This window comes from Chelonia mydas, chromosome 1 (genome assembly GCF_015237465.2).
Source record: "Chelonia mydas isolate rCheMyd1 chromosome 1, rCheMyd1.pri.v2, whole genome shotgun sequence".
NCBI lineage: Eukaryota > Metazoa > Chordata > Testudines > Cheloniidae > Chelonia > Chelonia mydas.
The window spans coordinates 321,819,513-321,835,841 of NC_057849.1; the positions used below are offsets into that span (position 1 = coordinate 321,819,513).

Sequence of the window (16,329 nt, forward strand, 5' to 3'; positions counted from 1 at the left end):
TTTTCTTACTTTGTGCTTCTTTAAATGTTTTATATATTAATTAATATAATTCCATAATGTATTTATTTAACTGAAATATATAATTCAAAACAACAAATTCTACATCTTATATTTAGGCTCACAATTTGCTGTAACTGGAAAAAAAAAGTTCAAGCAACACTACAACTTACTTATAGAGGTTCTAATGTGTTACAAATAGGATAAAAAGTAGTGTCATAAACCTCAGCCATCCCTTTCTAGGGAGGCCACGGACTGTTCTGCTCCGGGGCCCAGAATTGCTATCGGCAGGCCTGCCTACTACCACTGACATTTTAAATGTTTTCAGGAGAGAAATGCCATTCTAGGCATCATAGAAGGCTAGTAATTTAAATCTTAAATCAGACACAATACCACCTTATGTAAAAACTAGCTACATAATTAAAATTATACAAGCCCTGTGTCTAAAAATAACCAGTTATAAATATGAAGTATTTGTTTAAATGAGCTTTACAGTTCATATATTCAACTGACATGAAAATTTGACAACCATGTTAATTCTAACCTACAAGATGTACTTAACAACATGTATCAGTGAATATTTTTTTCCACACATTCAGAGGTACATTTAAGTCATTTTTAAGACTCCCATTAGAATATACAAGGTAAATTTCTCAAGAACTGCCTTTAGCTGAATGTGTAAGACATAACAGTATTAGATGTATGTATAAATAACCTTTACTGATCATTTCTAGACATTTCAGTGCTTAGAGTTTTGGAATTTTTTTAATATTAACACTAATTAAGGATTGATTATTTCACCAACTTTAACTCTTAAATTTTGTTGCTGGTAATCTACAGAATAATGCACTGTTTATGATTGTCTTTTTCTGAAAGAAATTTCATTCATGTCTTCTCAAATGTATGGATCATGTTGCCCTCTAGTGCCTGTAGTTACAGAGGATCTAAGCTCTAAGTGGGACAAAGAAAGGAACAGCAAATGGAAGGGAAGTGGAAGGATGGGGAAGCAGATAACAAGGAAGGGATAAATAAAGAGAAAAATTGGGAATGTGCAGTGCAGAAGTCGACAACCTGAGCTTGAAGAAAAATTACTTGCCACATTTTCACCAATTGACTGATTTCTGGTTTGTTTACTATTAGTCTTGCAAAACAAGAGATTTTTCTGCTAATGAAGATGTACAAATGAATCAGCAGACTTTTGTACAGTTTCTCACAAAGATTCTTACCTCTTGACTGTAAGCTCGCCTCTTAATTTCTGGGGAACTGTCAGGTGAGGAAATATTCTGCACAAATAAGAAAATTAGTAAGATTCAAGTTCAATCTTAACATAGGGTGACAAAGAAATACGAGAAATAAGAATTAAACAACTTAAGTTTCCATTCTTCAAATTTGTGTAAGAAGTGGTTTTGTTTCAATTTAATGGCATAAAAGTAACTGTTCAGTAACTGTTGTTGACAATAATCACAACATACGAAAGTTACCAGGCTATTAATTATATATTAAAATGCAACATATAGAAAAGCACATCTCTGCTTCAATACTGTTGACCCTTCATTCTTTTCAGATTTTGAAAGGAAACTAATAATATCCAGATCTTGTTGATAACTGTACAATTTTTAGGCCCGGATTTTGCAATAAGATTTGTGCAAGTGGATGTGCCCAGAGAAGTAAATGGGGCTCAATACAAGCATAAGAATTCACCTAGATGGTTCCGATTGCTGAACCAGGGCCTTTAACAGTAACTTACAGTGTAGTCCTAATGAGCAATTTGGGGTTTAACTACATGGCACTGGTAAAACATGCCAGAGGGGTGTGATTTATAAAGGTCTTATAAAGATAATATGTTGCATTCTAACTGCCCCTTGTAGACCCTGCTGGCACACTCTAAAAATCCAAACTAGGTACCTTTTAGAGCATGCCAGCAGGAACTACATGGGGCAGTCAAAGCACAACATGTTAGAGCACTTTACAAAATCATACCCCTCTGGTGCTGTTCCATGTAAACAAGACCTTATGTTCCACGAACAGAAACCAAGTCTGATAATCTTGGTGCTTAAAGCAACTGGCTAAATGAGTTTTAAGTGCAAAACAAGACAGTAATATATCAATATATATATCAGAAAATGTCTTATTTAAAAGATGGGGGAGGGAGAAGAGGGGAAGTACATATTCATGTTCATCTGAAAATCTTACCTCAAAGTGCATGGCATTTCCATGTATACATGGAGTCACAGGGGTAACTGGTGAATATATGGGTTTGTAACCATTCCTACAAGTTTCATCTTCTGCTTTTATCCTAGGAGGAGTAGCAAACAATGATGGGTCTGTGGCAGTGGTATCAGCATGAGTTGGCGTGGCATATGGAGAAGGAGTAGGTGTGGAGGTTTCTGAATAAGCAGAATCCAATAACTGATAGAGTCTTCGTTTTTTTAGTGGTGTTGTTAGATCTATATGTTAAATAGAAAAAAGAGACTAGGAAACAATATTTTGCTGATCTGATAGTCATTCTTCCTCATTTTGTAAAGACTTGGGCATGAAATAAAGTTATAAATACAACACATTAAATCAGTCAGGCAGTCAAATTAAAGAAATGCCTCTCTCATGAAAAAAGTGTTAAACATGAAAAGTCAACTATAATCCTAACAAATTACTGAAGGCAGCAGACTTTAAGAACTGAAATTTTCAATATTAACTAAAATGATGGAAAAACATTATAAATTACCAAAGTTACAATAACGCATCAGTTACTACATCATGAAAATTAAAACTATCAACATGTTTGTAACTTTGGATAGGAGACATTGCACACAGACTTCATATCCCAAGGTTGCTTAGTTTCACCACATTCTCATTAAATAAATAATTTTAAGACTAGGTAATTTTTCTGGGGGTTTTTTTGTGCAAGCAACTCTCCCGTTGAAATTAATAGGCATTTTGGATATACAAGGACTGCAGGAATGGGTCTATAACCTGAAAAATAAGTCTAAGCAGATCAATATGAAATACTTCCTCTAAACCAGTGCTACTCAAAGTGGTGGTCCGCGGACCAGTGCCGGTCCGTGAGCCATCAGCTGCCGGTCTGCACGCACATTGGGAAAAAAAATTGCTGGTCCCCAACATCAGATAGCTTGAGAAGCACTGCTCTAAATCATATTTTCCCTCAGTGAAACCCTTAAAATTCTGAAGAATAAAAGGTATCCATATTTATGTGTAAATTTACACTAGCTGGAGTAATAAACTATAGTACACCACAAATTATTTTCATCCCATATTTCAAGTGTTCTAATATGACAAGAACAAAGAAAAGAGTGCATAATACCCAATATTAAGGAGGATTTTCCTATACTGTCCACTAGAATATTTGTTGTTTATATAGGGCGTTTATAGTTTGAAAACCATGTTCCTCAGTAATTTAAAAAATATTAAGCTACTTCAAAAGATTAAGATGTCTTATAATATTTAGGTGTTAAAAACTTCACCTGGTAAGGAACAGCTGTCATTCAATAATAATGGACTTTTATTTTCACCATTGATCACAGGACTTCTAGATCTTTCTTGAGATGGAGAATTAAATCTGTCTATCATTATTGAGTTTTCTTCTTCCAAAGCTTGCTTCAGCCAACGCTGCCATAAAAAGAAAGAACTTTCAAAAATTAGATGTAATTTAATGCTAATTGAAACAAGTTCTGAACATGCTACAGACAGTAGAGCAAGTTCCAAACACTGCACGTTCCAACACAGGATTCATGCTTACAAACAAGAATTGTGATTAAATAAGAGGGAGTTGGGAAAAAAAAGAAAAGCCACAGAAACAAGCAATTTGCCTTTCATTTTAAAGCCAAGTTAAGACAAAGGATTCATTACCTTCTTGCAAGAGCCAGTAATGTTTTCCATGGGTTCTTTTCTCCTCCTTTTTTCTGAAAGGAACGGTGAAGTAAAACGAATATAGTGCTTAGGAGTAGAATATACATGTGGACTGTAAGTGAGACCTGGTAAAGAATTCAGTTGTGTAGCTAGAACTTCAGGGTCTGTAGTTATACGCAGAGGCCTTTCTGAAAGGCTGTCTATAGGCTTTCCTGTCTTCTCAATCTTCTCACTTAACCATTCACTGACCAAGTGCTAGAGAAAAAGGGGAAAATGTCAATGCTTATAAAGTTATACATAAGAAATTGCTAAATGCTGCTTACAGAATGGTTTAGTATCTCAACCCTTCTGCATTTGGTAAATCATATAAGCTTTTTGGCTCATACAATATATTGATATCTAGTTTTCTGGACTGTAAACTTACAAATCTTTAACATCTAAAGTATAGATCAGCTTGCAATTTCTCACTGATAATTTTCTTCACACTCCCTAAAATTCTAGCTAGCTTGTATGTTTCTTACCATCCTTGACGTGGTTCTTTTTTAATCAGCCACATCATCAGTTTATGTTGGATTGTCTTTTTCATAGTGAGTATGAATGAAATGAGTTTTCATTTACAGAAGGCATTTTACATGTTAAAGTGTTGGTGCAGTTTGCTTTTTCAGCAGATTCTGTTAATAGTATATAAAGGTTCAGTAATTTATCATCCAGCAAATAGGTAGACTGGAATGAGACTAAATCACATTGTTATTTTAGCCTAACCATAAATCTGTCTTTCTACTGATGGTAACTTAAAATGTTCAATTTACATTTCATCAAAATTTGGAAATTGGTTCTTCATTTACTCTATTATCCTCCCATCCCATCTAATAACACTGAGTTTGTATTCAGTTACAACATCAGCGCAATTACATACATGTGCAAACTCATGAGGCAACCTAAAGGCCAAAGATTATCATAATAAAATGCATAGTTTTGATAACTGGTGAAATAATTCAATACAAAAAGATCTAGATGTTAAATACTGCTAAACTAACAAAGTGGAATTGTTTACATGATTTTGAACTAGGATCATGGTGCTGGTTCTTTCATTAATATTCTTGAAAATTTTATGCCGATACTTTGTTAAATTCCTACTGTACTCTTTTTTTCCTGTTTGTACAGCATCTGGCATAATGAGGTCATGGTCCATGACTGGGGCCCATAGGCACAACAATAATATAAATAATCGTATCTGCTGTGAAGTTGTATAGATTGAATGTTCTTAGGACCACACATATTTTGATTACAGAGTATATTTCAAGACTAACCTCTAAGCCACTAAGCATGGGAAAATGCTTAACATGTATAGGTCTTCATTGTCAGATTTCATTAGTGTCCTGTCTTCAGCTTAATTTATTTTCACTGTTCTAATTTGAATATATTCCCCTCCTCCCAAAAAACCCCCAAACAAAATGTACTCTAAAAGTTGAAATATACCACTAATGGCACTTTCTCCAAAGTGGCTTCTCCACATATATAGAATTGCAAAAAACCCTAAGTCCTACAAGGGGATTTAGCTCCAATCACAGGAAGCAAGAAGGCTGAATTCCAATATGTATATCACTCTTTTCAATAACTTCCAAAAGTGTTGCATTTTGTACTCCAACCTGTATCTCTAAGTCTGTAAAGTGGTAAACCATAGTAGAGAAAGCTACTCCCTCCAAAAAGATGGTAAAATCTCTTTACTTCAAAACATTGCTTGAGAGCAGTATTTGCAGAGGCTGTTATACCAAGCTTGAAATGAATTACAGAAAAAGCATTGATAGAGATGGTTGGGAAATTATCCCACCCCCAAAAAACTGACAAAACCAAACTTTCACTTTGCCAAAAAATTTTTGTCAGAAAGTCAATACTTGAAAAAACATGTTTAAACATGTCCATTTAATTGAAAGGTCATTTTTAATTTTAAAAAATCGACAAATTTTCCAACTCGCTTTAATAAATGGGTGGCCCAACAACTAATCAGAATGCTTAAGTATATGCTTGCAACAAAAACTGTTTTCAAAAAAGAACTAGATAAATTCATAGAGGATAGGTCCATCAATGGCTTTTAGCCAGGATGGGCAGGGATGGTGTCCCCAGCCTCTGTTTTCCAGAAGCTGGAAATGGATTTACCTGTTCTGTTCATTCCTTCTGGGGCACCTGGCATTCGCCACTGTCAGACGATATGATACTGGGCTAGATGGACCTTTGGTCTGATCTAGTATGGCCATTCTTATGTTCAGTCATGTAGGATTTTTGCTTCTCATTCCCCAGTATGGTATAATATGTCACTGTTACAGCCCTCAATGGGCTATGCCTAAACTACACTTTTTCACCTAAAATTTTCTACCGCTACTTATACACCAGAACGGTTGAAATGGGGAGAAATGCTAGTGTTGACCACCCACGAGCATTTTAGCTATCCTGTCATTTAGACTTACACCAAAATGCCTTTTTAAATCAAAATCAAAGTCTCTGATCCCCCAAGAATCAAGTCACCTATTTTAATCATTATTTAAATCAGCATGTATAAAACCTTAATTTAAAACACTGATTTTAATCTTGTTTTGCATTTGTATTTTATTTTGCTAAAGAAATGTTCCTTCTCATTGGATGGGATAACCACTAAAACATGCTGCTTTGCAAACAAATATAGACATTGCACTAATATGGTATTCCTTTTTGCTAACCAAGATACACTATATCTACACGTGTTTATATAAGCAATTACATAATTTAACATGCATTATTCAAATTCTTAATGTTTACACATTTTTATATTGGAACATGACAAATTGCACATTTCTTATTTACTAGATGATAATCTTTTTCTCGGGATTTATGTCAAACTGCATCTGGATAGAAACTGGAATTCAATTAAAAGTGTACAATACAGCATTTAAAAATTGTTCTTATTAGCTGAAAATTCCTTAAATGTATTGAATACATTAGAAAAAAGTTCTAATTACAAAACAAGTTTTGATAAACTAACTGATTTATGAAACAATGGGAGCATTGTCTCTGGTCGCCACTGGTGCTTGCTGGGGCACATTTGAAAATCCTACATGGCACCTATCTGTTGCATCTTTAGTCACCTAAGTAGCTTTGAAAATTTGGACCCATGTTCTTTAAATTTTAGAATTAGTAGATCTTATCTTCTCCCAGCTGTTTTTTATTCACTTATTGGAAAAGGAAAATAAGCTTTCCTGCTTTTTCAACTTCCAGTCTATTTTTCAACTTTGAATGAACTACTCCATCCACATGAAGAAAATATTCTTTCATCTGTTAGCTAAACTGAAACCGAAAGTAGTTAGGGCAAAAACTTCTTTGAACAACAGAAACTGGAAGTACTTACATTTTGAAAATTGTAAATATCCAATCTTATCTCCATTTTAAAGACTGAAAAGAGAGGTACTTAATGCAGTACAGGACACGGCAACATATTTATAAATGCTTGAATTGACCTCAAAAGTTAAAGATGTGTTTTCTCCCTAATTTATTTATTTATTTTATATATAGATATAGACATATAAAATTTAAAAAGAAGTACCCTTTAACTCACTAAAATTTGAGGAGGGTTTATTGTTGTGGCATATTTTTTATTTAAAGAATTTTAGCAAATTATACTACAATTAGGGTTTACCATAGGTTGTCAATTTTAAATTTATTTTAAACAGTTATTTTTTTAAAACAGGTAAGTCTATTGAATTTAAATAAAAACACAATTTAAGTAAGAAAAATCCAAAATTTGTATCCACGCTTCCCACAATGACACAATAAACGAATTTGAGAAAGGACATCTAGAATACTATGGAGTGGCAAATGGATTCTAGTTTCAGTCACTGATTTTTCTTCAGACTTCTCAGGTGTCTTTTACTCCTTTAAGCTTTGGGTCACAAACAGAGAAGATAAGAAATAGCTTCTAGCTTTCCTTCACAATAGGAGCTAAAAGATGATTTAAAAGGTAGGCATCTGCGGTAAGCAGAGCAAAAATATCCCTGGGGGTTTAGGATATACTGCTTCATTGCTATGCTTTGGTTTTGTGATGTGTGGAAGGGTAAAAAGATACCTTATTAAATAATGCAAGTTAACAATTTTTGGAGTTGTTTACTAATGGTGTCAAAATACTGAAACTGGTCTAGCACTATTTTCTTCCACATTTATATTATAAATAGGGTTCTTCGTTTTCAGTTTTTATTTTAATTTTTCCCAGGAATTTATCAGTGTTTGTTACCACAACAATAAAAACAGGTGAAAATCAGTACAAAAAACTAGTAATTTTTCTGGGTAAATACTGGGGTTTATTTTGGTGGACAGAAAGACATGGAGAAAAAAGTATTCAGTGGATGAATACTTTGAATTCCATTATTCATCGATATGGTCTGCTGCAAAACTAAAACAGAACTCAAAACATAATGCCACCTCCGAGTTTAAGAAAACAATTTCTCTCTAATCCCCAAATAAAGCTTTTCATTTGAATAAACAGTTTACTGTTGTAGACTTAGAACTATTAGCCTATAAATATTTACATTTAATAATTGGGCCACACCACTTGCAGCGCATACACTCAACTTCATCCTTTTCTCCTTTAAAAAAAAAATTTGAATGCTTCCTTGTGTTCTCAAATGTATTCTGATACAGATTTTCATTTTCCTCCCATTTTAGTGTGTCAAATTTTTAAACTGTTATCTGCTAACAGCTTGAAATGTATACATGGTGGGCATGAGATTCATCAGTATATTCAGATGCGCATGCACTTCAGAGTTCGAGTGCGTGCCCTGTGCTTATTGTGTGTATTTTCTACACTAATGCATAGCCTTATTTTAACGGGCAGCTTTGCATATATACACACAGACTAATGTATCGTATTTTCCTAATAAAACAAGTTATTTTTATATATTTGAATGATACAAAAGTGAAAATCAAAAAAAGCTGAATAATACTTTCTGTAAAACCTGGGAATTTTTCAGTAAAAATTGGTTTAAACTGAAAACGAAGAGGCTTAATTATAAAGAATACTTTCTTTAAATTTTGAACATGCTGCACAAGTTGTTTAGAGAATTATTATCTTTCACAGTGAAAGATATTTTGAAAGCTGTTTTAATTAGTGCTGTAGGATATCTTTACAGGTTATATGTAACATGTTACATAAAAAATGGAAGTTCCTTTGAACACTATTCCTAGTACTTTCAAGCGTTTAATTTTTCTTGAGATCTTTTAAATTTAGCCAACTTGAAAGCCAGCCTTCTCAGCAAAAGAAAAAAACAAATAAATTGAAACATCCTGGCACAAACAGTTAAAGTTAAAAACAAGTTAAATCTTATCACAAAGCAGAACATAAAATACGTCTCCTTTTTATTTATTAAACTTTGATTGCTTGACTTTGCAATCTAAGTAACTTTCTTTTAACAGATTTCATATACGTAATATTTGCATGGGCAAAGAAATTTGATTAGCAAACACGAACTCCAGAATTATTCTGCAAAATGTACTTCAAAAGTTTTGTAAATCCAAAGAAAAAATGGTTACCTACCTTTCATAACATGTGTTCTCATGATGTGTTGCTCACGTTCATTCCATTCAAGGTGTGCATGCGCCCACGTGCGCAGTAGTCAGAGACTTTTGCCTTAGCAGTGTCCGTAGGGTCAGTAGTGGCGCCCCCTTAAGTGCTGCGCTCATGCGTTGGTATATCAGGCACCGCTGACCCTATGCCCTCTTGGTTCCTTCTTACCAGTGACCAACAGAGGGGCGAAAGGGCGGGTAATGGAATGAACATGAGCAACACATCTCAAAGAACAGTTACGAAAGGTAGGTAACTGTTTTTTCTTCTTCCAATGCTTGCTCATGTCAATTCCATTCTAAGTGACTCACAAGCAGTGACAATGGAGGTGGGCTTGTAGTTCACGGTTTTGGAGCTTGCAGCACTGTTCTTCTGAAGCCAGCATCGTCCCGGGCCTGCTGGGTCAGCACATAATGGGATGTAAACATGTGGACAGACGACCAGGTAGCAGCTCTACAGATCTCTTGGATCTGCACGTGAACCAAGGCGGCCACTGATGATGCTTGCACTCTAGTCAAGGCGCACTTGACTAATCATCAGTGGAGGCACACTCAGGAGCTCGTAGTAGTATCAGATGCAGATTGTGATCCAGGACTAAATCCTCTGAGCAGACACTGGATGACCTTTCTTCCTGTCTGCCACAGCAAAGAACAGTTGCATTAACTTATGGAAAGGCCGTGTCCTGTAGATATAAAAGGCCAGAGCCCTGCAGACATCCAGGGCGTGTAACCTGCGCTCCTCTTTGGAACTATGGGGCTTTGGAAAGAACACCAATAAGAAAATGTCCTGGCTGATATGAAACTGGGAAACTATCTTATGCAGAAATGCTGGGTGCGGCTGCAACTGGATCTTATCCTTGTAGAACACTATATAGGGCGGCTCTGACATAAGCACCCTGAGCTCTGATACTCTGCAGGTGGATGTAATTGCCATCACGAATGCCACCTTTCAGGAGAGAAGGAGAAGAGAACAGGAAGCCAGAGGCTCAAATGGCGGTCCCATGAGCCTCGACAGCACAAGGTTCAAATCCCAGGGAGGGACCGGATCCCAGACGTGCGGGTAAAGACGCTCCAGACCTTTCAGGAATCAGGCCTTCAGGTCATGAGCGAAGATTGACCTGCCTTGGAATGGAGGGTGGAAACCTGAAATAGCAGCCAGGTGGACCCTGACTGACAACAGTGAATCCTTGGAGCTTGAGGTGCAGGAGATAGTCCAGGATCACCTGCAGGGAGGCCTGTTCGGCCCAGAAACACCGATCCAAGGCCCAGCACGTAAACCTTTTCCACTTTGCCCGACAGGTCACTCTGGTGGAGGGCTTTCTGCTACCCAGCAAGATCAGTTGCATTCAGGTCGAGCATGCCTGCTCATCCACAGTTAGCCACGCAGAAGCCACACTGTCAAGTACAGTGCCTTTAGGTTCTGGTGCAGGAGATTGCTGTGATTCTAAGACAGCAGGTCTGGCCAGAGAGGCAGTTGCAACGGCTAGGCTACTGAAAGGTCCAGCGGCATGCCGAACCACTGCTGGCAACACCACTCAGGAGCTATCAGGATAACCCTTGCCTTGTCCTGCTTGATTTTCACTAAGACTCTGTGGATCAACGACACTGGTGGGAAGGCGTACATCAGGGCCCCGACCACAGAAGTAGAAAAGCATCTGACAGGGAACCCGTCCACACCCTTGAGCGAACATAACACATGACGTTTTCTGTTCTGGTGGGATGCGAAGTTCCCCTGGGGAATTCCCCACTTTCAGAAGATCATGCTGGCCGCCTCCAGATGGAGCGACGACTCGTAGTAAGACGAGAAGGTTCTGCTGAGGCAATCTGTTAGCACATTCTTGGTGCCAGGCAGGTATGCGGCTACCAGATGAATGGCACGCTGCACACAGAAGTGCCAAAGGTTGAGAGCTTCTTGGCAGAGGGCTGACGACCTAGCTCTGCCCTGTCTGTTGATGTAACACATCGCGGCGGTACTGTCCATGAGGACTTGCACCACCTTGCCTCTCAGGTGGGGCAAGAAGGCCTGGCAGGCCAGGCGAACTGCTCTGAGCTCCCTGATGATGTGGAGGGCCAGATCATCCCACACCCATCGGCCCTGGGTGCTCAGCTCGCCCAGCTGGGCTCCCCAGCCCCAGTCTGAAGCATCGGAGACCAGGGTCACAGAGGGGACTCCCTGCAACACCGACCCAGTGTCCAACCACCAATCCAAGGACAACAGGATCTGATCTGGCACCCTGACCATCCAGTCTAGATCGTGTCAGTTGGGGGTGTAGACTGATGCCAGCCATGCTTGCAGAGAACGGAGGTGGAGCCGGGCGTGACTGACCACATAGATACCAGCGGCCATGTGGCCCAACAACCGCAGACCGGTGTGAGCTGTGGTGAGCGGGCAGCTTCTCACATGGGAGATCAGATCAGACATGGTCTGAAAACGCGCCTCCGGGAGGAAGGCTCTGGGCTTCCGTGGAGTCGAGAACCGCTCCAATTAACTCTATGCATTGGACCAGTCTTAAGGTGGATTTTTTTCTCATTTATCAACAGGCCCAGGTCATGGCAGGTGGAACACACCAGATCAAGGTGTCTCTGCACTTGGTTCTGGGACCTGCCTTTCATGAGCCAGTTGTCGATGTATGGGAAGACCTGGACCCCTCGGCGTCTGAGGTAAGCAGCCACCAGCCCCACACATTTGGTAAAAACCCTTGGGGCTGAGGAGAGGCCAAAGGGGAGCGCCGTAAATTGGAAATGGTGTTTGCCCACTATAAACCGGAGGAAATGCCTGTGACCTTGGAATATGCAAATGTGGAAATCAGTGTCCTTCAAAGCAAGGGGAGCATACCAGTCTCCCAGTTCCAGGGAGGGGATGGAGGAGGCCAGGGAGACTATGCAAAACTTCAACTTTTGAGAGCCTTGTTGATGTGTCGTACGGCCGGAAGGGGCCTGAGGCCCCCTTTTACCTTCGGGAATTGGAAGTAGCAGGAGTAGAATCCCTTTCCCCTCATGTACTGAGGGACCTCCTCCACTGCAGCCAGGCGCAGAAGGTTCTTAACCTCCTGAACGAAGAGTTGCTGGTGAGAAGGGTCCCTGAAGAGTAAGGGTGGGAGGGAGGGGCGGCAAAAAATTGCAGGGTGTAACCGTGAGACACTATGTACAGCACCCAACGGTGCAAGGTGACTTGGGACCAGGCCAAATGGAAGGAACACAGGCGGTTGAGGAAAGAGCAGGGTGGATCCTGGACGGTGAATGGGGCATTACTCTCGACCGCACCCTCAAAATGACCACTTCCGGCCCCCCATAGTGTTTTGCTGGACCAGACTGCGCAGGTGAGCGGGGCAACGGTGGCCAGAACTGCCAAAGCTTAGGCACAGGGGTGGCCAGAACTGCCTCCTCACTGCGGTGTGTGCATTCCCAGCAAGCAAAGGGTGGCCCTGTTGTCCTTCAGCCCATGCAGCCTTGCATCAATCTGATCTTAAAAGAGACTGTTCACATCAAACGGGAGGTCTTGGATGGAGGTCTGAATTTCCTGGAAAGAGACCTGCAGTCTGAAGCCAGGAGCTGCGCCTAATCACCACCGCCGACACAACCACCCTGGCTGCCGTGTCCCACACCATCTGGAGGGAGCACCTGGCAGCCACAGTGCTCTCCTCCACCAGGGTGCCAAATTCTTGGGTTAACTCCTGTGGAAGGGACTCTTTGAACTTATGAAGGGAGTCCCATAAGTTAAATTTGTAACCGCCCAAGAGGGCCTGATAGTTCATCACCCAGAACTGCAAACAGGCCGTCGAATAAATCTTTCTCCCAAACAGATCCAACTGTTTGGCCTCTTTATTTTTGGGAGTCGAACTGGTATGCCCATTCGTCTCTTTTATTGGCCGCAGAGACCATCAGCAAGCCTAGGGAGGGCGGGTATAGAGGTACTCGAACCCCTTGGCTGGGACAAAACTTCTTTTCAGCCTTCTTTGAAGTGGGAGGACAGAGGTTGCCAGAGACCCTTGGCAATCTTAAGGACTCCGTTGTGCACCGGTAGTGCGAGAGGGGTAGGGGTGGAGGCTGACAGGACGTTAAACAAGGAGTCCATCTGCTCAGCCATTTCCCCTGCCTCCAGGCCCAACTTCTCGGCCACCTGACGCAGCAGGGCCTGATGTTCTTTGAAATCATCTGGCGGCCTTGTCCTTGAGGGTCCCGCAATCACCTCATCCAGGGACGAGGACGATGACTGCACTGCTGGGGGAGGTTCTGGGGCATCTTCCCCCGTGGGGGAAGGAGGCGTAGGGGTGGGCACTATTCCCTCTGCTCCAACCAATGAGCGTGCCATCGGTGGTGCAAGCTGCTGCTCCAAGGCAGTGCCAATGAGTGGTAAGAAGTGGGCATCGCCACAACCGGCATTCCCCATGTGCCCCAATAAGGCCATTTCACCTGCCACTGGCCATGCTGCCAAGTTGGTGCAGTCCATGTCGACACAGCCTTGAGTGCCCATTCGCGCTCGTGCTGACTAGGCGAGGGGCTGAACGGGGCTTCCGTGCTGGAGGAATCCCCTTCCGGTGACCACGGTGGGGCCGCTGACACCTGGGTCTGCTTGCTGGACATTACTGACAGGGACCAGTGTCCAGAGAGAGATGATCAATGCTGGTATCGAGGGGCCAGTGCTGGGGGGACTGGAGACACGATTGGGAGAACTTCCACGATTCGGGAGACCAGGACCTGCACCTGTAAGACTATCTGCGGGAGGGCGAGTGGCATCTTGCTCTAGGCAATCCACGTTGAGACGGCAGTGACCGGGAACATGGCATCCGTGACCGAGGAGCCCCACAGCATCCGGGATGCGGTTCCAGTGACCTGCAGCATGGAGGTGGAGAGCACTGCTTCATCTCGGGGGATTGGTGGCACTCCACTGCTCCGAGGAGTTTTAGTGACTGGCTTGCCCTCGTGAGGAGCCTTTGCCGGTTCCTGGGGCACACGCTGCGTTGGCGGCACAGGTCTGTGCTCTCTCGGTGCCAGGGGAGCCTGTGAAGGCGTTGGCGCTGCCAGGGTTTTGTTATCCATGTCGCTCCCGGGAGTCAGCGGTGGACATTTCACAGGACTAAGAGCCCCAGCTGGAGGGGTGTGAGCGTGCAGCTCTGGAGTGGCTGGGTGGCCTGAAGCAGGTCCTTTGATGGCCCAGTGCCAGAGATTTAGACTTCTTTTTGGGCAACAGGGAGTGGTGCCAGGCAGCTCACTGAGGCCAAGGTATTCAGCGAGTCCTGGTGGGGCTGCATGGTGGACTCCATTTGGAGAGCCTGAAGCTGTACATCCCGCTCCTTCTGTTTGTGGAGCCAAAAGGTCTTACAAATTCGGCACTTGTCTCTAATGTGTGACTCACCTAAGCACTTGAGGCAGCTGCTATGGGGGTCACTTACAGGCACAGGCCTGTGGCAGTCCGCCCAGGGCTTAAACCCGGGAGACCAGGGCATACCCCGCCTGGAGCAAAGTCCCAGATGGGACCTTAACTGCTAACTATTAACTACACTTAACTACTTAACACTAACTACTATGAACAAAACTATTTACAAAGCCCTAAGAAAATAGACAAAAACTGCTAGCCTTTGCAATACAAGGGAAGGCGCTCCCACTAACCACGACAGGCAGTAAGAAGGAACTAAGAGGGCAGAGTGTCAGCGGCGCCTGATATACCGACGCATGAGCACAGAACTCAAGGGGGCGCCACTGCCAACCCTAAGGATACTGCTAAGGCAAAAATCTCTGACAACGGTGCACGTCGGCACATGCACCCCTAGAACGGAATAGACATGAGCAAGCATTTGAAAAAGAATGTATTTTATCAGCTGTAACCAAATTGTTGTAGAATTCCAATAAATATTTTAGTCCCTTAGATTACCAACAGTGACATGCCAAAATCTATAATGGCGTTCCTGTCAGTAAAGTCAAGGAGTTGCATAGCATGCATCACATTAAGCACAAATTTTGGTGTAGTATGTATCTTTCTATAAAGTTTTTTTAAATTTTTTTGTTTTTCCTTAAAGTTCCGTTTTTTATAGATGTTCCTTTTTATAGACAGACATACCTTCTTTGTTTTAGGATACTTAGCAGGGCATTTATTAAGTGCTGGAGCTTCTGTTTCAGTAACTATTTCTGCAATAGTAGTTTCTGTTTCAGGCTCAGCTGCAAGTGCAGTGTTCTCAGTTTCATTCTGTTGTGAAGCAACTTCCACATCCGGAGAAGACGGCTGGATATCTGAACACGTGCTGACAGTTCTGTGTCGTCTACGCTGCTGTCCAATATGTGTTCTGCTCCGAGAGAAACTTTTTCTTTGTTTAGCTCTATTAACTTTGGCAGGGGTTGGCTTGGTGGCAGTTTCCTCTTTTGCTGATTCCTTGTGCAAGATATAGCAGTTAAAGTAGTTACATACATGCCTAACAATAAAACAAGACTGATTCCCTCATTCTTAAAGGTTTGAAAGACTATTAATCCAGTTTCTGGCTTTACAACAGAAATATTTAATGCCTATACCCTCTCAAGATACAAACATGTGCATGGGGTTTCCTGTATGTTTATGTGAAATACCAGGCACTAGCCACTGTCGAGCAGGAACCTGGAGTGGAAAAACTACTGGTCTAACTGACTTGGTAATTCCTCTGCTGAACTTTATGATAGTTTCTAACTAGATTGGTCTATAATTAATTTATTTATATCATAAATCTCTTTCAGGGCAAGGACCTTGTTCCCTTGTTTGTCTGCAATGCCCCAGCATACCTTTGGGTGCTACATAAGTAATGCTCTTAAATATGTTAACTGTGAATATTTTGGACTTTTCCTTGTCTCTGTTACAGTATCTACATAGTAAAGAAAGGCAAAATATTTAATACAGAGAATGCAGTACTATTCAGCAAG

At 41.3% G+C, this 16,329-nt stretch overlaps 1 protein-coding gene across 5 annotated transcripts in view; it reads right to left on the minus strand.

Annotated features, from left to right (window-relative positions):
- KMT2E (lysine methyltransferase 2E (inactive)) overlaps positions 1–16,329 on the minus strand; it is a 61,025-nt gene that overhangs the window by 19,734 nt on the left and 24,962 nt on the right. For all 5 annotated transcript variants that reach the window (XM_037889178.2, XM_037889181.2, XM_037889180.2 and 2 more), the window contains 5 exons: positions 15,503–15,811; positions 3,862–4,116; positions 3,477–3,621; positions 2,191–2,444; positions 1,224–1,280 (listed from right to left, as the gene is read on the minus strand). In XM_037889178.2, coding sequence (XP_037745106.1) covers positions 1,224–1,280; positions 2,191–2,444; positions 3,477–3,621; positions 3,862–4,116; positions 15,503–15,811 — 1,020 coding nt within the window. The remainder of the gene's footprint in view (positions 1–1,223; positions 1,281–2,190; positions 2,445–3,476; positions 3,622–3,861; positions 4,117–15,502; positions 15,812–16,329) is intronic.